This window comes from Nymphaea colorata, chromosome 9 (genome assembly GCF_008831285.2).
Source record: "Nymphaea colorata isolate Beijing-Zhang1983 chromosome 9, ASM883128v2, whole genome shotgun sequence".
NCBI classification, from domain to species: domain Eukaryota; kingdom Viridiplantae; phylum Streptophyta; class Magnoliopsida; order Nymphaeales; family Nymphaeaceae; genus Nymphaea; species Nymphaea colorata.
Window position 1 is genome coordinate 2196712 of NC_045146.1, and position 22716 is coordinate 2219427.

Here is a 22716-nt window from a genome sequence, read left to right on the forward strand (position 1 = left end):
GTTCTACCTTTCAGGAGTAAATTCAAAGTATCGTGACAAATTAATGGTTTGGTTACTTGAAAAAGAATATGCCTTATTTGTCTTCTAAAAAGGTTAATTGTTGTCTAAACTCAATGGGAACAATGTTTAAACTTGTGTATTGGTCTATGTTGATGATATTCTTTCGTGAGGACGACTTATGTGTCAAGGCACTTTTCTCAGACTCTTTGGCTTGGATTTTTTTTCCGAAAAGAAAAACTTTACCTAAAAAATGGTTACAACCTTTCTTTGTCCATGTCCCCCACAAGAATCGTCCTTCTCCCTTTCCAAGTTCAAAACTTTTGTTCCCTAAGCGGGAAACTCTAAGGACAAACGTGGATTCTAGTAGGACACGGGGCTGTCACTTCTCGTATCTTTTACCATGACCCATAGGTTGGCAAAATATTCTTACACGATCTTCTTCGGCATTCCGTTGTCAATTTTTTTTTTCCTTCTAAGAATCGATGCCAATCATGCAATCGGTTGGGCCCCTTTCGTTTGCAATAATTTACCTTGAGTGGGCCCTCTTCTACTGCGCTGGGGCAGTGGCAAGTGGTGGTGGCCTTGTATCCAGTGGCGGAGCTAGGAGGGCTGGCAGGGGCCAAGAATCACACGCCCGTTATATTCTTAGGGTGATCTTTTTGTCAACGGATCCCTTTTTTGTGAAATATTCATTGGGTCGATCATACATGATATTTTCACCTCATATGGCCCCACCCTCGACAAGAATCAGGCTGTTGATCTTTTTGTCGATGGATCCATTGTTTTTTGTGAAATATTTATTGGGTCGACTGTACATGAGAATGATGTTCAGCTCATACGGCTTCGGCGTTCGGCAGTGGATCACAAAATATTGCCTACAAAGTTCACTTTTCCAGGAGGGCTGGCAATGAATCAAAATTTTGAATTTGGTCCCAATTACAGTTTTGAAATCTCTAATATGCTGTTGTGAAAAAACTTTTTGACCCCCCTAAAGAAACAACCTGGCCTTGCCACCGCTTATATTGGAGTCAAACACAGGAATGAGCATTTGGGCCTCGTAAAAGAAAATGCCCAGCTTATGAGAAAAGGCCGAATAGTGGAAAAACACTGCCATGTGAGGGGTCAAAAACATGAATGGGTGTTTGGGTTTGAAGACCCACCGCACCTTTAGCTCGTAAGCCCGACAAAATTAAAATATATGTCTTGACTTAGAGAGGCCCAGTTGGACAGTCCAAGGAAGGAGGGGGAAAGATACCCGGAAGAGGCCCAAGTCTCTCTTCTTTGTTCCTTGCCTCTGAGATTCGGGGCTTAGACAGTCTAAAAAAAAGGTGATTAGCTAGATTGGACATGCAAGGAAATTTTAATCATACATTCATCTAATTAATGTAGCAACCACGTGATTGGAGGAGGATGATCATGAAAGCTCACTTGGTAGTTAGCCTAATGACTTTGACGCAAAACTAATCATAAGCTCTATGTGCTAGACATGAAAGAAAGCTAGTAAATAAGAAAAAAGTTCTAGTAGTGTTTTTCAAAGTAAGTAAGGGTTCGAAGGTGGTTATATGCATAGGCTTATGCACAATACAAAGGCTTGCATAGATCAGTATGCATGATGTACACCTGCCCTTAAAAGTGGGCCAAGGCCATCAGGAGTCCACATGTCATGCATGAGAAGCTGTGTGCACGGTGGACACAAATGCACACTTAACCATCTCTCCTGCTAGTCTTGAAAATGTAAACAATTAGGACATATATATATATATATATAAAAGGAATCAAGAAACACTGGCATCATGGGTTGTTCCAAAATAAATGAGTTGGTTCTGATCCTGTTCCAGCACATGTATGGAATATTCGGTTCAAATTTCTTGTCAAATGATTTGATCCTTCCTATGTGGCATCCAATTCCAGAAAATCATCAATTTGGAATACCTTGCAAGCACAACGCAGAAAATTATAGTGGCAAATGGTGGTGCTGTTTTGAAATGAATTCTGGTTAGTGCTGATTACTACAAGCAAAGGTATTTGCTTTGACAGTGATTTTTCGGTTTTGTTAGAGATTTATGAGAAACTGATGAGTGGGGCTGCACAACGTGCTGGGAGGCTCAACTTGACTTGAGCTTGAGTACAAATTTATGCTCAAATGTTAAATAACTCGAGTTCGAGTTGTACACAAGAACTGACTTGTTTAAACAAGGTTAGACTTGAATATGTACAACCGGTTCATCACACTTGAATTGGTTAAACAAGTTGATGAGTTCAACGAGTCAAAAGAAACAAGAAAGCTTAATATAAACAAGTTAAACGGGTCAAGCACAAGCCTATTTTATGGATCGTGACTCCACCGAGATCAAGCTCGACATTTTTTTAGTTGGGTTGAGTTCAAGCTGGGACTCGCTCGTCTGCAGCCCTACTGACGAGGCACCTGCTTTCAGCCGATGTCCCATGGGTATCTGTGAGACTGGCAGTCATATCCAACCCTATCATCGATGATCAAATGCAGCTTAGGGAAGGGGGCTGCGAACCATTGTGCAACCCAATAAAAAAAATTTTTGAAATTTTTTTCAGAACACCCAACCTATGTTTTTCAAAAGTTTTAAAGGAACAAAGTCACATTTTTAATATTCTACTTTATATAGAAATTTATCTTTTGAAGACCTTTTTTTTTTCTTTCTGTGTGTGTGAGTGGGGCGGGGGGGACGGCCAGTACTGCAGCCTCTACCACCGGCCCCGTCATTGATGTGACTATCTTTTTCTGCCATCCAGATCGTCACTGTAGCCACATTCATTAACAAATTATTAGTGCAAGTTAGCAATTACATTTCTGATGGTAAAATTACTTTTGTTTCGTGTGTTAACATAAAGTGACATAGTCAAACTATTCAGTATTGAAAAATTTACTGACATTAACCAAGCAAGCCGTCAGTGAAAAACAATGAATATTCTGACCATGGAACAAATCGTTGATGAATATATACTTCTGTGACGTGGGCGTCATTTATGAGCTTAAGTAGGGGACACTGGCATACAATCAATGGTTTCTTCGACGGGTATCATTCTTGCCTTAATATTAGAGATGTCAATATATCTAATTTGGATCAGATATCTAATCAAACGTTCAAAAAAACAGATATATAAAAATTCATTATCAGATTAAAAAATCAGATTTGATTAGGATTAAAGAAATGATATCCCATCAGTTTGGATTCGGATATACATAAATATCCGATTGGATTTAGTTTTAAACAAATATCTTTTATCCAACCTTTAGCAAAGCGACTTTCTAGCAAGTGCTTTGGCACTACTAATGCCCCTTGCATTTCCAAAATCAAATTCAGTTCTGAATTAGATTTGCATGTGAATGTAAAAGTTGTATTTGGATCAGATTTAAATTGTGAAATCAAATTGTGGATTCGAATTTAGATATGACTTTTCTTCATTCGTATCTTAATATGAACATATGAATATCCAAAAAAACATATATGATTAAGAGTATACTTGATTTGAATCCAATCCCTCTAGTGATATCCTCTTCATTTGAATACAAACCCTCTCTCTCTCTCTCTCTCTCTCTCTCTCTCTCACACACACACACACACACTAAGGGTAGCGCAACCAGTTGGGTTGGGTGGCGTCTTATAGCCACGTTTTTAGCTTAAATCCTGGAGATTGTTATCTTGATGGTATTGAAGAATGTTGAGCTTGGGATTAAAAGTGTCATTATGCAAGCTAAGTGGACTGGTTATTGTCTCTCTCTGTTCCCTCCATCTCTCTCTCTCTCTCTCTCTCTCTCTCTCTCTCTCTATATATATATATATATATATATATATATATATATATATATATATATATATATATATATATATATATATATATATATATATATATATATATATATATATATATATATTTGGGCCTGCAAGTAATTTCCATTGTTGGCAGTCTTATGTGCTTTCAAGCATACACATTCTGAAAATACAACCCCATTTCCCTTTTTCATTCCTGAAAAGAATAGAGCGTTATGGTTCAAGAATCTGGACTCCTCAAAAGCTTCGGTTTCTTAAATAACCTGAGAAAGCCCAAGTCCTTGGACCCGTGAAAATCAATCATGCAGGTCACAACTCTAAGGGCATTCAACAAAAACCAAAGATGCATTAACATGGTATTGAAAGAGAGTGCACGAAGGAACGAAGTTTTCTGCTTAAGAAATTAAGTTGGTTATTGAGCTCTTCTTCCATTGGAGACGGACTCCTTCTGGCAGTTGAGTTTGAGCTAGAGTTTTCTGAGTTCAGTGAAGCTCGAGCTGGCCCAACTCAAACTCAACTCGGATTGTGCACAGCCCTAACAGCTGGACATTATCACAACTTGTTATCTTTGAAAAGATCCTCACACCCTTTGAACATGTAGTACTGTAGAGAATATATGTTCTTCTATCAAGGCCATCTTACTCATCCTTCTCCTGACTAAAAACTAGGTTGAGACTCAAAGGAAATGGCGTTGCTACTACATGGTAAGTTGTCAGGAAAGATGCCCTCTCGCAGTTTCGAAATAGAGAAGACAAAAACGAGAAACACGCAAGAATTTACCTACTTCAGAAAGACCAAGGTGCCATACATCCACAGCCATGATGAATCGCCACTATTTTCTGAGAATCGAAAAGTGATACAGGTGATGCTAGCCTAAAGCCGCGCAAGTTTCTTGAAGTCAGAGAAAATATTGGGGGTTTGGCTGCTGAATACTGCTCTCAGGAGGGTCTTTCACAACTGGATTTTTCTGCTGACCTTCTCTTAGAAAGAACCAAGGGTGGAGTCAGAAATTTCTAATTAAGGGGCATTAGTAACAACTTTTAAAATTTTAAGGGCATCAACAACTTAATGATAAAAATTGCCCTTAAGTGTTAACACTCAGTACCCTGTTACCTAGAACATAAGCATTGGATACTTACCAGTGCAGGTATTCACTAAGTGCAGGGCTGCTTGGGCTAGGATCAGATCATCAGGATCAAGCGAGGCCTGATCAAAAATAAAACAAGGGGAAAACGCTTTGTGACATACATAAAAGGTTGAAGACGGAGACCAAACTCACTGATCATCAGCCCTTACCGGTGTGTAGATGGCCCTCAGGTCATCCCCTCCAATTTCAACCCTAGGTTGGCGAGCCACAGCCGATGGCGTGAACTCACACCCATTTGTCACTTCCCTTGAGTTGGATCTTACTCTTACGGACACAGACATGTTAAAGGGATCCAACATGTACCTCTCCCACTATCCTTGCCACCACCAATGGGTCTCTTTCTCTTTTGATCATTTCTTCCTCCGTTTGCCAGAGGTCGGGTGATATCAACGCCCACACAATTAGCTGAAGTTGGGGCGTGTGGTCTCTGTGGGGCGCACCCTTGAAATGTTAGTTTAGTATTGAAACTCAGGTAAATTTGAGCAATTATACGGAGTAGTATCATGAGATCCAGGTCACTGCCCATAGTCAATTGAAAATCTGTTAACCATATATTTAATGGTCCCATGGAAAAAAATTTATGGCTCCACCTGAAGCAACCTGAAGCAACAAGCATGAGGATTCAAGCTCCCTAAATATGTTCTCATAGTGTTGCTTAATTTCCAGAACTTGTCTCACATTCTTGAGTTGCCCAAATGTCACCTAGGGCAGCCTGCAACTGCTTCACACCAAATATCCCAAGCAGCCTCATGAATATATGATCACCCATCTCGAATCTAGTTGAAAAATTGCAGAAGTACATAATGTTGAAATAATATATTAATATTACATGGTCATGCCGGAATCTTCGACCCAAAATAGTATCTTGAACCAAATCCAATTCCAACGAATCATGACCACACATTTTCCTGTCCTTTCATTTTGCAAGTGCACACTGCACCTCAAAACCAAGAGACGAAATTGGTAAATACTATATCACTTGGTTAGGAACAAAACCAGACCCCTTAAAATTGATTGCTAACTCTTTTTCCCAAACTAACAGAGGTATGATCTTAAGAAATTTGTAGGAAAGCATGTGCGAATTCATTTGTTGAGTATATAATATTTTTTATAATAACAGAAATTACAGTGAAGGGCTCTTGCAATGTCAAAATTTGAATAGTAAAAAAATCAGTATTTTCATAAAAACACTTCAATTAGTATTGATAAAAAAAATATTAGAATATTCATATTGTTTTTAACTACTTTTTTATAAGATTCCAGAGAGATCTTTGTCCTGCCCAAAGTGGTCTGGGGTACACCAATTTCTGTGTTTATATATTCCAATTTAACAAAAAGAATGTCTCATTTCAAGTTGTTATGAAAACTATTAATTTTTCTACTACTAAACTTTTGATGTTATAAGGGCTTTTCATTGTTTTCATACTACAAAAAACGTTATGATTAACTTACTATATGTTTCTACCTCGAAAGCTCCTAAGGACATGTCAGAACTATACGGTTCGATTGTACAAAAAAATATTTTAAAAATCAACTTTCAGGGGTTTGTCTTTATTCTTATTAATGCATATATATATATATATATATATATATATGTGTGTGTGTGTGTGTGTGTGTGTGTGTGTGTGTGTGTGTGTGGATTTGTCTACTCCCACGGATGGTAGGAATCGCTGGATTTTATGAGTTGCAAGGGCCCTGCGGTTTCAAAATTGGACAGCATCCCAATGCATTCCCTTCTCGCTCGTTCCCAAACCCAAAGTTTCGTTCTCCTCCTTGGTGGCCAAGGGGAGGTTTATATAGAAGAGGAGGTGGGTTCAACCACCTTCTTAACTCACCTTGGAAACTTGCTTCAAACCTTGGGGACTTGTAAAATGGGTTAAATAGGGCTTAATGGCTTTAATTGACCATTCTTAGCCCATTTACACGAGCTAGGTGGGCTGGGATAGGTCTGGTCAACATTGGTTTAGACCTAGCTATCCAACTTTGACCAAAATTTCAAACGAAAATGCCCTTGCACATGGTTTTTCCTTATTTTGTGCTATTTATCTTTTTTTTTTTTGCTTGAAATCAAGCTTGTTAGGTTAAAACCTAGTTACTAAGCTCCAAATGTCATTGAATTATGATAATTCAATTTAAATTTGAATAAAATTTGAAAATTCTTTCAAATTTAGTTCGAAAAGGGTATTTTCGTCAATAACATGATTAAAAATCGATTTCAACTGAAGCAGACTTTGGTTTGAAATATTGAATTTTAATTTAGTGTTTGATTTATATATTTGACAAATTCAAATATATATGTGTCTTTTATAAACCAATTTAGGCTCTGTCATCTCAATTTGATCATAGAAGGGCACAATTGTTGAGATTGGTCAATTTCGACAAATTGACCAAAGTCAAGTTCGACCAATTGACCAAAGTCAAGGCTCATTTGCGAGTAGTTTGACTTTGTTTGAGGTAATTTGATAAATTAGAGCTAAGAAAGTTCTTAATTGAGCTGAATTGTACTTCGACAGAGTCTAGTCAAAGTGGGTTCGATTCGGTCAAAGTCTATTTTCGTCTATTGATTGGGTCACGGGATAGACTTACCCATTTGACTGTGCTGAGCCCAAGTTGATCGAGCCTAGCTAGAATTGGCACCACATTTGATTGCACCCGGGTCAAACCTATTTGGATTAAGTAGGTTATGTGAGTTTGACCAGCCTAGTTATTGTTTTTTGGAAATTAACTCTTCTTTAAAGAGAACCTGGTTAAAGAAGAGAGAGAGACATAAATATATCTCTTTTCCTAGGTTTCTCATTCAATTCTTCTTGGAAATCACTTTTTTTTAATTTAATTGAGAGAAAATATATTTTTTTAATGGGGGTGTGACCCCTGGGGGCTCTTGACCACACGGGCTAGGTGGGGCCCACACATGGGTCCCATATAGCATTCTAGACTGAATTAGATCTAATTCTTGGATTTAAGTCAAAATTTGAATTTTGCAATTGGAATTGGATTTCAATTGACATTTATAATTGGATTTGGATTTCAAATGACATTTGTAGATAGTTTGGACTCGTAATCCTGCATTGGGATTTGTGTTGCGGGTTAAATTGAATCTAAATTGTTCTTTAGATTCGAAATTAGCTTTGAAATTATAATTTTTCACAATTCTTTTGTAAAATTTTGATATCGCTTCAGTTCTGCTGTGGAAAAATTTGAGGTGTTAACAAATACAAAACTGCTTGTTTTAGGTAAGTAACATGTTTTGGTTTTGGAGTTTATATATGTATTTGTTTGTTATATTTTTATTGTGATATTTGTATGTTCACCTTATGTTCACTGTTCACAGTTAGGTCACTCTAATAGAAATAGAACACCTTATCTGTTGAGGACAGATCGTGCTTTGTGCTAATGACACAAGCAATTATTAAATGTGTCGTAGAATAGGTTGCGCTTCACGTTCATGACGTGGGTAATTATATAAGACATATGTTCACTTCTACTATATTATGGTTTACAAATATTATCTAAAGTGTATGTGTGTGTGTGTGTGTGTTTGTGTATTATAATGTATTATAGTTCGTTGGACCGTTTGCTGCCCCTGGTGGGAGTCCACAAGTAGTGAACGAAACATGCAGCATTCAGACAATCAAGAGATCAGCAAATAAATCTCTCAATTCAGCAAGATATATATAAGATTTGATTCAAATTGAAACCAATCACAAAGGTGCTGTCCATGGAAGATTCTGGTGTGATAAAAAATAGAGTTGTTGACAAGAAGTTTGAAGGGGAACAATACACTAACATTGTGGATAAAGATTATCAAGATGAGACTATCCAAAACACTAAATTACAAAGGCCAATAAACCAGCAAGATATATACACCACAGCATATTAGCATTATCTGCAATTGTTGTCAACCCAAAGATTGCCATTGTAAAGCTACAGATCCCAATATGAAATCTATACTGAGGGAGATGACTAAATAATAAATATCAAGTGGAGAAATAATTTCTCGTCAATGCAGGTTTAACTGATTGAACTATGTAAACTCTTTCGTTTTCTTCTTCTAGATCCGTTCATAAATTTTCTATGGTATCATAGTTATCGGCATTGGTCAGCCTATTGCTGAGTTCAAAAAATTGCGTGAAGAACACAATGTTCCTATTCCAAGGTAAGTAGAAGGTTAACAACCTACCATCTAAAGAAGAAGCCTGAAGGTGCTGCCCATTGCCCCTTCTTTCGGGATATCCTAGGTTGCATCGATGACCCAGGTGCAGTATGCTACACCCTTCAAGTCGTATCATGAACCCATCATTTGCGGTCCTAGAAAAGCAACACCCATGAGAATCAGACCAACGACATGCCTTCTACGTGGCATTGGTCTGACCAGCTATACTACACCCCTTGACGCACCAACAACAAAAGACTCAAAAGGGTTCTTTATCAATGGATTTTTATATTAAGAAGTACAAAGCAGTCACCCCCCAACTAGCTGCTGCATCTAATCCTCTATATCAATGATGATGATTAGATTCTCAAATCTTCTGTAGTTTGTCTAATGAGTATCCACCAAAAAATTTTAGCTCCGCCATTGACTGATAGGTAAACATATATCATGCCGCCTTTGTTAACCAAATCGTGGGAACTGTATTGCATCTTCTGCTTTTTTTGGCCAATTATGATGATCGGCATATTTCCTGTGAACAGAAGCTTTGGCCTTTACTAAGTGGTGGGATTAGCTTTCTACTCACCCTCTTGTAAACAAAGAAGAAATGAGAAGAAGAGAAAGAGACGCCTTGGTGGTGGCAAGGATAGTAGGAGATGTGTTGGATCCCTTTAACAGGTCTGTATCTATAAGAGTAAGTTACAACTCAAGGGAAGTGACAAATGGGTGTGAGTTCAGACCATCGGCGGTGGCTCACCAACCTAGGGTTGTAGTCGGAGGGGATGACCTGAGGACCTTCTATACACTGGTAAGGGCTGATGGTCGCTGAGTTTGGTCTCCGTTTTCATGTTACAAAGCGTCTTTCCTTCTTCTTTTTTTAATTTTGATCAGGTCATGGTTGATCCTGATGCTCCTAGCCCAAGCAACCCTACACTTAGAGAATACTTGCACTGGTAAGTACCCATACTCATGATGTAGGTAACACGGTAGCGACCTGCAGTACTGTGTTCTTTCTGAGGGAAGGTCAATAGTAAAATCCAGTTGTGAGCCCTCCTGAGAACAGCATGCAGCAGCAAAGCCCTCTATATTTTCTCCGACTTCAAAAACATCCTCAGCTTTAGGGCTACCATCTCTTGTATAATTTTTTCATTCTCAGAAAATAGTGGAGATTCAGCGCGTCTGTGGATGTAGAACACCTTGGTCTTCCTGAACTAGGTAAATTCTTGCGTGTTTCTCCTCTTTTTTCAATTCTTCTCTATCTCGAAACTGCGAAAGGGCCGCCTTCCTAACAACTTACCATTTGGTAGCAACGCCATCTCCTTTGAATCTCAACCTGGTTTTTAGTAGGAGAAGGATGAGTAAGATGGCCTTGATAGGCGAACATATATTCTTGGAACAGTACATGTTCAAAGGGTACGAGGTTCTTGTCAAAGAGAACAAGTTGTGAGAGAACAAGTTGTGATCATGTCCAGCTGTTGTTTGCTCTGACTCATTAAGGGGGGGAGAAAGAGAGAGAGAGAGAGAGGAAGAGAGAACCCGGTTTGAAGGAGGAGAGACGGCAGTTCATAACTCATAAGAGAACACAACTTTTTCACAAGCAAAAGCTGATCATTCGTTGTGTTCTATATTGTATTTCAACTATTCCTTATTGAAACTCTGCATTCCAGAGAAGAAGACAGAGTTACAGCTAGTGGAAGGACTTATAACTGAACTTTACAGTTGGACCTTGGTTTTTTAAAAAAAGATACAAACCTCTGATGAAAGCACGCATTTCCACAAATCTATCCACAATAAATGCACATGCTTGTGTTCCGCTTATCAAAAAATAATTTTTAATTTGTTTTTGCTCCTTTCACTTAGGATGGTGACTGATATTCCCGGAACCACTGGTTCGGCCTTTGGTGAGTGCTAAAATCACTTTGCTTGTTTCCATGCCTACCGAGGAAACGGCCAAAATCTTCAGCAAAAATAAAAGATGCTCTCTCTTTCTTTCTTCTTTCTCTCTTTCTCACCGTGTGTGTTTGTTGCAGGCAGTGAGGTAGTGTGCTATGAGCAGCCAAGGCCCAGCATTGGGATCCACCGTCTCATCTTCGTGTTGTTCCAGCAGCTCGGCCGGGAGACGGTTTATGCGCCCAATTGGCGCCAAAACTTCAATACCAGAGTCTTTGCTGCACAGTACAACCTAGGCTTGCCGGTGGCCGCAGTATACTTCAACTGCCAGAGGGAGTCCGGCTCCGGTGGAAGAAGAGTTCCACAACCAACTGATTAATTTGCTTGTGGGTAGTGGACCTAGTGGTTATCTCCTTGTGTTCGTGGGTAGTAGACCTAGTTGTTATCTCCTTGTGTTTGTGGGTAGGGTTGCGTGCATCTCCTTGTGTTTGTGGGTAGGGTTGCGTGATCGCTCCAGTAGTATATGTCCTGTACCTATGTGAAATGCATTCTGGATTTTTATTAATTAACCTTAGAGAGGTGACCTGCATTATTTGTTTTTACAAGTCCAAGATGATACTCATGAAGCGGATGCTTCCCTCTACTCTCAGAGTTCAGGATTATTTTGGGGTGGCAAACTTGGTTATATGGACCATATTGGTCCACTAATTTTTTGCGTGCCAGCATGGTTACATCGAAAATACATCCGTTCACAAAAAAAAACTTTTTGAAAAGAAAAAAATCAAAATAAAAAAAGTAAAAAGACTATAAATGACATATTTAAAAAAAATACTAAAATATCTCCCTACTCTTACTACGTATGTAGGTTGCATGACCATAATGGCGCACACAACTCAATCTACCTGGGTGGCTTTGGGGCTACCATTTGCAGTCTAGAGAAGAAGTACCATTTGCAGTCTAGAGAAGTACACTTTTGTGTGTCAAACCAAGATATGTTATTTATGTGCCATCCAACTCAACCAGCTATGCTACACTCCTTAGGGTATAGGTCCAAAGAATTGGACTTCTCTGGTTAAATCATGTGCATTCAAAATATTCACATAGATATAGGGAGAAGTGTTTGGTGTCCAAATGAAGAAGATACAGTTAAATAGCAAGAACAATAATGCAATTGTGCTTGGTTATTGAGCTAAGAGTTCCAACCACTGAGTTGTTGTTGCCTAGCAGACAAGTTGCTAGCTCCAATATTATCCACCTTCTGATCCCATGTTTAATTGCTGTTTTAGAATATGTTCCTGGCACCACACACCCTCAAACAGTAGCAGAACTGCCAATAAATCCAGGGGGATAGACTAACATTTTTACAAATTTTATAAACTGGGCCTGTTTTTATTCTCAACAAAACTTAAGAGAAGCATGCATCCAGGTCTTTAATTTCAGTATATATATATATATATAGGAAATGAATTAAGTATTAAGGCATGTTTGAGCTATAAATTGTCTCATTTGATCATTCCAATGCTCAAACTTGTTCGTGTTTAATTGTCATGGTCCAACTAAGCTCAGCTAAACTTAACATGGCAGTGGCGGGTTCAGGAATTTAAAAAACTAACAAACCTTAATGAGCACCGCTATATATAAATTAATTAGCAAATCTTTTAAGATACTAATATAAAAATAAAGAGTTTCGTGGGGCTGGTGTTGGCAACTGCCCCACCTGCCCATATATGGCTGGGCCACTCTATCATGGTACGTACCAAAGATGATGTTATCCGAATCTTGACAACCTAGGGTTTCATGTATCAGATGATCTTGTCCGAATCTTGACAGCCTAGGGTTTCATGGCGAAGGAAAGAGAATTGACAGCCTCTTGTCCTATTAGAACCCACGTATCTCCTTAGACTTCCCAACATGTCCAGCAACCATTTTTGAAGTTTGAAAAGGGAGGAGGATGATTCTTTTGGGGACATTGACAGAGGAAGGCTGTAATTTCTTTGGGGAACACTGATAGACAATGGACGCAATTTGAAGGAAGGGCACTGCTTATCATATTTGATAGCAAGATCATGTTGTCGCCTAGTGGATATGAAGGAAATTTTCTACAAAGGAAAACATCATTAGCATCGACGCAGTTGTTATAGCACTTATTTCTAGATGAGTCGATCGTCAGCCTTCTCATTGTTCAATAGAGAAGAAGATATTGATGCCTGTGGCGAAGCCAAATATATAATTCAAGGCAAGGGGCAACATTACATAGTAAAGTGCAAAAAAAATTAGTTATACATAACTATACGTCAAACCAAGTATTATGATTGACAATATATAAAATGTGAAACTAAGATTGACATGATTCTTAATACTAATATGCATGTTTCGGGTGAATGGGAGAGACCCGCACCACCTGACTGACCGTGAGAGGCCAAAACTCCTCTTCTTCCTCTTACTTCTGACGTCCAGCTGCATTGAGACTTGGGTGAACTTTCCGTTGCTCCCTTCAACTCAAGAGCAGCATATGCTCCTCGGAACTACAATATTTCTGTTTTCATCAAAATTCAAGTAATCAAAAACATGCATTCAAAGATACTTTAAATGTTTCTTCTTTCCTTAAATCAGTTTTTATTTATTTTCCATTGGGGCAGTGTTGTGGTGGGCGAATAAAACAAGGAGCAGCTAGGAAGTACAACTGATGGATGTCAATGGATTGAGTTCCGACCAGATGCACCCTTTACCAAATATGATTTAAACGATGTTAATTTGCATTAGAGTACGAATTAAGAAAAGTCATGTACCATATTCAAATGTGATTTTTAAATGCGTAATCTGAATATGATCCTAGTCCGATTTTGATTTTCACAATGTATATATGAATCCGAAATCTGACTTTCAAATATACAACTAAATCAGAACTGCATCTTGATGTGTTAGAAATCAAAATTCAAAATATATAAATATTAACCTCAAATTAAATCTGAACCAAATCCAACTGGATATTTGTTTTATACCAAACCAAATTCTGAATTTGATGGGATGTTGTTTCTTAAATTTGAATCTAATTGGATTTCTTAATCAAATGTTTTTTTTTTTTTCTATCTGATTTTTTAATCGGTTCAGTCTGGCGTGTGATCTAATCCAATCCAATGACGTCCCTATTAAGAGAGGAAGATTCTCGAGTAAGGCTTGTTTGAGTCTATTTTAAGAAATAAGTGAAGTACAGCTGTACTCCACTAAGTATCTCGAAGGCTCTCATATATAAGAGTCCACTGTAGCACCATCATCATTTATTGAATAGACAAAAAACCCTTCTTATTCTCTATGCAAGTATTACCCTTTCTTCTTTTGTTCTTCGTTCTTTACTCTTGAGTTTTGCAAGTCTGCATTCATAAGATGATATCAGAGCCATAATCGAGTGGTGATCTACCTCAAGATTTGTTCACAAAGAAGAACGAAATATGTGTTGCTATCGTCTACAAATCTAAGTTCCAACACAAATGAGAGCATGAATGTGAAGACTGTTATGAAGGAACCTAATCCAAGGCTCAAGATCATGGCAACACCATTCAAATTATGTCGTGTGGGCAAAGTCAGCAAGCTTATACTTGTGCGGTAAGTCCAAAATGAGATACATCAATGGAAAAGTCACTGCTCCACCCAAGACTTGTGAAGAATGGGAGGCAAACAACCGGATTGTGATGCCTTGGCTGCTGAACTCAATGGAGTGTACAATCGCTAAAGTTTTTCTGTTCACGGAGTTGGTGGAGGAGCTATGAGACTCCTCACCCAAGATATACGGTGAGAAGTGAAATTTTGCTCGGGTTTGATTGGGAAAATCATCAAAGGACATCAGTCATTTCACCTATACCTAAGTAGCTTCAAAGGAATGTGGACGAGCTTCCTCAACATTGCACTCAAGCCTCTAACCAGGTGACTCTTTTCCAAAATTCATTTCATGTCTCCAACATCATGTCACGTCATGTCATGTCATGTCACAAGCAAAGTCCTATTGCTATGTAAGTGCTTAAGAAAAGTATGAGCTAATTTAAACAAAATGGTATGAACCATTTTTTGGTCTCGTAAGCAAAAATGGCATACAATTTCAATTGATGATTTCCTTTCCATCAAACCTTCCATGACCCCACATCTAAATGTCATCAAACAACACTTGGAAGAAGACAAAGTCTTCAAACTACTGGCTGAATTAGGACAAGTTTTTGAGAGCCTACGCAATCAAATCTTGATGACATATCCTTTACCTTCCTTCAATAGTATATGTTCCATCATTTGGCGTGAGGAGACTAGAAAAATGTTAATGCAAGAAGATGATTCTAAATCGAAGCATGATCCTACGCCAACTCATGATAGAGTTGTCTTTAAAACTGAATTGAAAGGGGATCTACATTCAAATGTGCATGACACAGAAAAGCTCAAGGAAAGATAGCAAGTAAAGTGTACCTATTGCAAAGAATCTGGTCACACAAGAGATTGATGCCAGACTATTCATAAACAACCGAGCAAAGGTAAAGGTCAAAGGCTCATGAACCCAAGAGAGGGCTACTGAAACAGGTAACTGAGTCCAACCTTGCAATATTTGCTTAACCAAAGGGTAAAGAGAAAGGTAGTCCTAGAACTTTCCTCGCAAATTTATGTCCTAACAAATGGATCATAAATAGTGGTACTACAAATCATATAATGGGTGATGTTAATCGATTAGTTGATATACAAGCATGCAAAAAATCTCCATGAGATTATTGATGGTTCCTTTCTTTTATAGAAAGTTGTGAAAATTTGCATTTTACTAAGAAGCATCTAGTGAATGATATTTTGCATGTCTTGAGATCCTTTATTAGCTTTATATTTGTAAGTAGATTGACGCATGAATTGAATTGGTATGTTGTGTTCTCCAAGAACAAAGTGATACTACTAGACATCAACAGTCTGATAACGATTGGTAAGGGAGTCGAATAAAATGGACTTTACGCTATCAAAATTTGTTGCAAGTTAGCATTTTTTTCTACTGTATTCAATAAAGAGCACATCTTTGGCATTGTCGAATGGGTCATCCTTCAAATAATGTCCTCAAGACTATGTTTCTTACTTTGAAAGTAGCTGAGTTGAATTGTGAGGATGGAACATGATTTTTAATGCTTTCAAGAGCCTTATTTCATATTCTCATTGGGCAAGACTAGTGAGAAAGAAATATCTTTCAAATGATAGTCTATGAACATATAAAAGAAATGGCTCTAATTCATGGGGATGGAAAAATATTTTATGGGGATGGGATGAAGTGGGGGCACTTTCTATGCTGAAAGTTAGGATATGGAAATCACATCCGAGCATGGGTGTACAATAGAGGTTGGGGCATAATGGCTTATATCGTTGGGAGGAGATACCTGCGATAGGTAAAGCCCCTTTTTAATATCCATGCTTCTCGATCAGGTGCAATATATCCTTTGTAGTTAAGGAACAAAGTGAATAATTCTTGGGTTAATCATGTCTTTGGGAACATGTCATTATTAGTACGATGTAACAAACTATGGTGAGATTCTATGGAAGCTCATAAGATGACCAGAACTAAGATCTATATTCAAGTGTAGGTAGCATGAGGAGCATTGGCATCTTCAAATATGGAATGGCTATTGAGGGTCAATTATGTACTCAAGATCATCTCAAAAGATTTGGTATTGGTTAATAGATGTTATTTGTGTAAGACAACATCAGAAACAAAGTTTAATATTATGTGGGAATACCAAGAGGTGGCCAAAATTTGAAAAAATTTAATGCATAGATTTAATGTGTCAATAACTCAAGTCAGATCCATCAAAGATATGCTTTTATGGTGGTAGCTTAGGAGATTCAGACAAAAAATAGATTAAAGATGGGTGGAGAATAATGCTCCCAGTGATAGTTTAAAACATTTGGAAAAGCAAAAATCTATGTGTGCATTTTGAGGAAAATTTCACGGAAGCAAAGATTCTTCTACGGATTTTTGGAACGATCTGAAAAGCATCCTATGTGCTCAAAAGGGATCCGAGAGATATTCAAATATGATGATTTTGTGATTCAGAACTTACATTTGGCTAGATCCATGGCCATTTTTTGGGTTTCAATGTAAGATTGTGCGAATGGTTTGTCTAGATTATAGAACATCCCAATCAATAAGTTTTTAAATTAAAGAAAATGATATACAATGATGATTAATGGGGAAATGAATGGTTGGTAAACAATACAGGTGAGACATTGAAGACATGTTGATCTATCTGAGCCATTGTCATCTATTCCAAAAGTTCGAGTGTACTTGATCTGTGGGCTTTGGCAATGAAGAAAAATACTAAGGAAAATTATTCGAATCCATTCTTGCAATGGTCAAGCATATAGAAATGAACAATTTTGGTAAGCATTGTCTTCAAGAACTGTAATCCTTCTATAAATGTTTTGGAGTTGACTTATAACCTATTTAAATTGAATAGCTTCAAAATTTGGAATGTCCCATGATGATTTCTGTTTGCATGGCCTATCTACTTAGTCTTCAAAGGAATGAGTCAATTTTTTTCTATCCACATTCTTTTCTTTTTTTTAATAAAGGGAGGGGAACCCTACACTCCAACAGGTTGCAATGGAATTGTGAGGATTGTACCTTAGCAAAGATGTCGAGATTGCCATTTTCTAAATCAGGAAAAGTCAGTGAATATAAGATCTTGTACACATAGATGTGTGAGGTCATGCTAATGGTATCATGGACATATTATAAGTACTTTTTAAGTTTCAATCACGAGCCACCTAGGTGTACTTCATAAATAAAAAGAATGAAGTGCTTGTGTTTTTCAAGTAGTTTGTCCAATTTGTAGATGTGCAATTCAATAAAAGAATTAAAACACTTAAATCTGATAATATGAGAGAGTTCATAAATATTGAGATGAATAACTTTTGTAATGAAAAAGACATTTTATGACAAACTACCTATATTAGAACTCCTCAACAAAACGGTGAGTGTAAGGGACAGAATAGGCATCTCTTAAATGTAGCTAGATCTATCGTGATACATATGAATATACCTGATTATTTTTGGATGAAGAAATTGCTTGTGCCTGTTATGTCAGAAATAGAATAACTAGTATAAAACTGAATTGGAAATGTCCTCTAAAAATAGTGAATGAAAACTCAATTCAAGTAAAACACTTCAAAGTGTTTAGATGTACATGTTATGTACATATCCAAGAGCAAGTCAAAAACAAACTTGAGTAAAGAGTTATTAAATGTATATTTTTTAGATATTATGTTAGTAAGAATGGATATAAATGTATGAAAGTTGACTACAAAAAGGTACGCAATTCCAGAGATATGAAGTTTATAGAGGAGGAGCTCTACCTTACACAACCAGTGCACAATGTTGTCAATCAAGGGGAGAAAGCAAGAGTAACTTTACCTATAATCAATGAAAATGAAATTGTTAATATGCAAGATTTGACAAAGCAAATCTAATAGTGAAGATCATTAGGCAGAGAGAAACTTACTGAGAAACAACATTAAGGTAGGACCAGCTGCTAATCAGAATATTCAATCAAATCAAAAAAAAGTTTTCAAAGACAATTAGATCTCCAACCCACTTAAAGGACTTCTATATTTAATATGCATAGAAGCAGGTCCAGCATTCTATAGTACAGTACATTTGAAGTGAATGAATGTCTAAAATGTACAAATTCTATCTATCTAGAATCTATGTTGAAAGCGAACATTAGAATTATCAATATGTAGTGAAAGAAGAGAAGTGGTGTAGAGCAATAAAAGAATAGCTATAAGCTCTTAAGAAAAATAGAATATGGGAAGTGGTAAGTCTACTAGAAAGAAAAATGGCTCAAGGATGCCGATGAACGTACAAAATTAAATATAAAAATAAAGGGAAAGTTGAAATACATAAAGTAAGATTGACATCCAAGGGCTACATACAAGTGCATGGGGTAGATTACTATGAAACATTTGTCCCAGTAGCAAAGATGAGTTCCATATGAGTATTACTATTAATTGCTGCCATGAAAAAAAAATGGCAATTATATCAGTTAGGCATAAAGAAAGCATTCCTCCATAGAGATTTATATGAAGAAATATGTAGATATAGATATACCCCTAGTCTTGTAGTCTAATCTAAGACATAGGTAGAAAAACCACATGTATGTAAGCTAAAAGAATCACTATATGGCTTGAGTGAGTCACCTAGAGAGTGGTTTTCAAAACTAAGTTACAAGCTTATTGAATGAGGATTTAAGATGAGTGTTGCTGATAACTTTATATTCACTTCAATCAACAGCAAATGAAGTGCAATAATAGTTGTCTACGAAGATGACATCATCTTGACTAGCAGCAATATGAAACTCATAAATCAAACCAAGAATTTTTGAAAATACACTTTGAGATCAAAGATTGGGGTACTCTTTACTATCTTTTGGGATTAGAAGAGGGGTTTTCATATGCCAAAGAAAATATATCTTGGATCTGGTGAAAGATACAAGTACGACTGGTGGTAAAAGAGCAGAAACTCTTGTGGACTTCGATACAAAAATGTTAAAAGAAGAGAGAGATATTTTAAAAGACAACAACAGTTGTGAAAGGTTGATAGGTAAACTAATATATCTTACTGCAACCAGACTAGATATAATATATCCAATCAACCTACTTAGTCAGTTTATGCACTGTCCTAGGAGACCATACTGAGAGGCAGCACATAGGCTTTTAAATTACTTGAAAAAAACCTCAAGTAAAGGATTATTTATGAAAAGAAATGGACAAACAAAAATAATTGGGTTTGTAGATGTTGATTGGTTGGGGACCCAAATGGTAGGAGGTCAATTTTCGGCTATTGTTGTTTCATATGTGAGAACATAATATCATGGAAAAGTTAAAAAAAAAAAAAAAAGAATGTGGTTGCATGGTCAACTGTGGAATCAATATATAAGTCCATATCCTTAGCAGTCTATGAATTAATGCGGCTGAACTACTTTCTTAGTGATATGGGTGTTCAAATCGCTAAGGTTGTAGAACTAAAAAGCAGCAATATATATAGAAAAACAATCCAGTTTTTACGAAATGACAAAACATATTGAAGTAGATTGTCACTTCATTAAAGAAAAAATACAATTTGGTATAATCAACAGTACTCATGTCACCAGCAATCAATATTTAGATTGACCAAGGCAATGAGCAAGGAAGACTTTAACAGAATAACCTGCAAGTTGCGCCTACAAGATATAAGAGAACCAACTTGAGGGAGAGTGGCAAGAGAGGAAGCTTCTCAAGCAAGGCTCATTAGAGTCAGTTAAAATCTATTTTAAAAATAAGTGATGTACAATTGTATTTCACTAAGTATCTCAAAGGTACTCATATATAAGAGTCCGTTGTAGTACCATCATCATGATTGAATAGAAAGAAAACCCTTCTTGTTCTCTACACAGGTACTCCCCTTTCTTCTTCTGGTTTTCATTCTTCACTCTTGAGTTTCACAAGTCTGCATTGATAACAGTCCCTACTCAACATTTTCAAAACCTAGAGAGTTAAGATTTGTTCCATGTCTAAAAAAAAAAAAAAAACCCATGTTGAAGAACTCCTCCCTCTCTGACCACAAACATCGTATTATTTTGGCATATCACAGGATACTAGAGCACATGAATTCTATTGGGAAGACATTAACAATATTCCCGAGACACTAGATGCCAAACAACTCTGTTCATACATATGTTATACCTCCTTAACTTTTCCATAATATTTAAAGTTCTTGACTAAATTCCCAATTTTGCTTTCTAAAGGTGACAAGCACTGCCAGTCTCAATGCAAGAAAAGTTGGCCTAATAAACTTTATCCTATGAACCTAAGCTCATATTTGTAAGTCTTCCAGATGAGTAGGAAAAGTATTTCATTCTATCGTTTGACTGATAGCCGAAGCCTCACTCTTTCTCTCATCCCCAGAGTATCAAGGCTGCTTTCAATGTCTTGTGGTGACACCAATGCTATACTTCAACTTGCATATCAGTGTCACTCTTTTGCAGTACAGAGAGTTTATAACATGGGAGCTCAAAACGTTGACTAGCTGCCTACCAGCCCCCTCCCATCTGTTGCACCAATCCCCTTGGGGATATATCTATAAATGTTGTTCACAATCTCTACTATAAGAAAAGTGAGATTTCTATAAAGTCCTCTTTTGAAACAACAGTTGCAAAACTTAATTTCCTAATTTTTAATGGCATGCTTGGCAAGATTGTTTGAATTTTAATTTCTTTTTTCTTAATGTACTATCATACAACATAACAAGCAATCTCTCGATAGGAGTAGTCGATAAGCACTAACCCCAGTGGAAAGGTGGTAATTACGTATGTTGTCATAATTAGCAAGTGCTCAAGAGACTGTTCAACTGGTTCCAAGGAAGCCTATTCTCCAAGAAAGAATCTTTGTGCTTAGACACAGCTAGTGAGGCACAACTAAGGCATGGTAATTGCTGGTTGAAAACTATTCTCCAAGAGATAGCTCATTGGCTGACAATAGGAGCAGGTCATTGCAACAATCTCAGTGAAGCAGACCTCGCAGCAAAAGGGCACAAAACAAGTTGAATCTATTAAATGAGTAAATCTAGTATTTGAAGAGGCAGCTTAGAGAAGGAGAGTAAAGATTGATTTAAGAGAAAGAACTCTGCCAAGAAGAAGAGCAGCATAAAGAGGCCCAATGAAACTAGAGAAAGGTCCACTCAAGCACACAGAAGTGTTTCCCAAGACCACATTTTCAGGCCCACTAGGATTATTAGAACCAGAAAATATGGTCTGAGTCTTAGTACATGGTTAAGAAGCCTGAATGGATGCCAACGAGCACCTCATGAATGATTTTGGTGTTTACTAGAAAAGATGACAAACCAGAAATACCAATTTACTCCTTGCAAGTTGAACACTTGCTATCTTTTAGATACCCGATTTGGCACAAGGCCAGCGGGCCGCTACAACATTATGGCAAGAGAGGCACAAACCCAGGAATATCTAAAAAGGATTTCTAATCCTTAACTTTTGGAAGAATCCTTCATCAGTAATTTGTGAATGGCACTTGCAAAGTGGAACGAGCTCGAAACCTTTATTGCAGAGCAAAGCTGAACGAACAATATTTACTTAATTGATTTTTGCCTTATTGGAACTTGTTGGCCTGAAATCCAACTCAACGACCAGGTGGGGCTAAACTCTTGTTGGCACATAGACTGTTTAATTATAGTTATAAATCTAGTGCTTGATGTGCGCATTACTCCTTGAAAAAACTACTGCTCTTCGTTGATGTCACCTGATCACCAAGATCGCATTTGCATACTCCCAGAAAAGGAGGAGTTCGTCATGGTGTTCCTTTTGTGATGGCTATTCCTTCAATACTTGGGAATTCAGGAGATGCTCTATGCCTGAACTCAGGTTCGCAGAAGTTTATCATAGTTACAAAAAATCTTTCATTGGCTACAATGAAATGAAATCAACGAATTGTCCCTTGGGGAAGCCATCCAACATGTTCACTTGGAGATTCAGCATAGATTTGAATGGTATCAGCAAGGCCTAGTTTCAGGGGCGGAGGCAGATGTGGACACGCCTACACAAACGTACAAAAAATGCATATTTTCATATTGATACTTCAGTGTAGTTTTTTTCGTTTACATATCTGTATCCATTAAAAACTCAAAAGTTATACCTAGTGTCTCTTAGCCAGAATTTTCTGGCTCT

General features: G+C 37.3%; 1 protein-coding gene across 1 annotated transcript; it reads left to right on the forward strand.

Moving 5' to 3' along the window:
- Nucleotides 1-9710: 9710 nt before the first annotated feature.
- On the forward strand, nucleotides 9711-11372 carry LOC116260205 (protein HEADING DATE 3A-like). Its single transcript, XM_031638356.1, has 4 exons — nucleotides 9711-9911; nucleotides 9995-10056; nucleotides 10964-11004; nucleotides 11134-11372. The coding sequence occupies exons 1-4, from the start codon at nucleotides 9711-9713 to the stop codon at nucleotides 11370-11372; spliced, it is 543 nt and encodes a 180-aa protein (XP_031494216.1).
- The last annotated feature ends 11344 nt before the right edge of the window (nucleotides 11373-22716 follow it).

Coding starts and splice junctions, on each gene's coding strand:
- LOC116260205 (XM_031638356.1), top strand. CDS start 9,711: ATGAGAAGAAGAGAAAGAGACGCCTTGGTGGTGGCAAGGATAGTAGGA. Junction 9,912..9,994: donor TGAGGACCTTCTATACACTG/GTAAGGGCTGAT, acceptor AATTTTGATCAG/GTCATGGTTGATCCTGATGC. Junction 10,057..10,963: donor CTTAGAGAATACTTGCACTG/GTAAGTACCCAT, acceptor CCTTTCACTTAG/GATGGTGACTGATATTCCCG.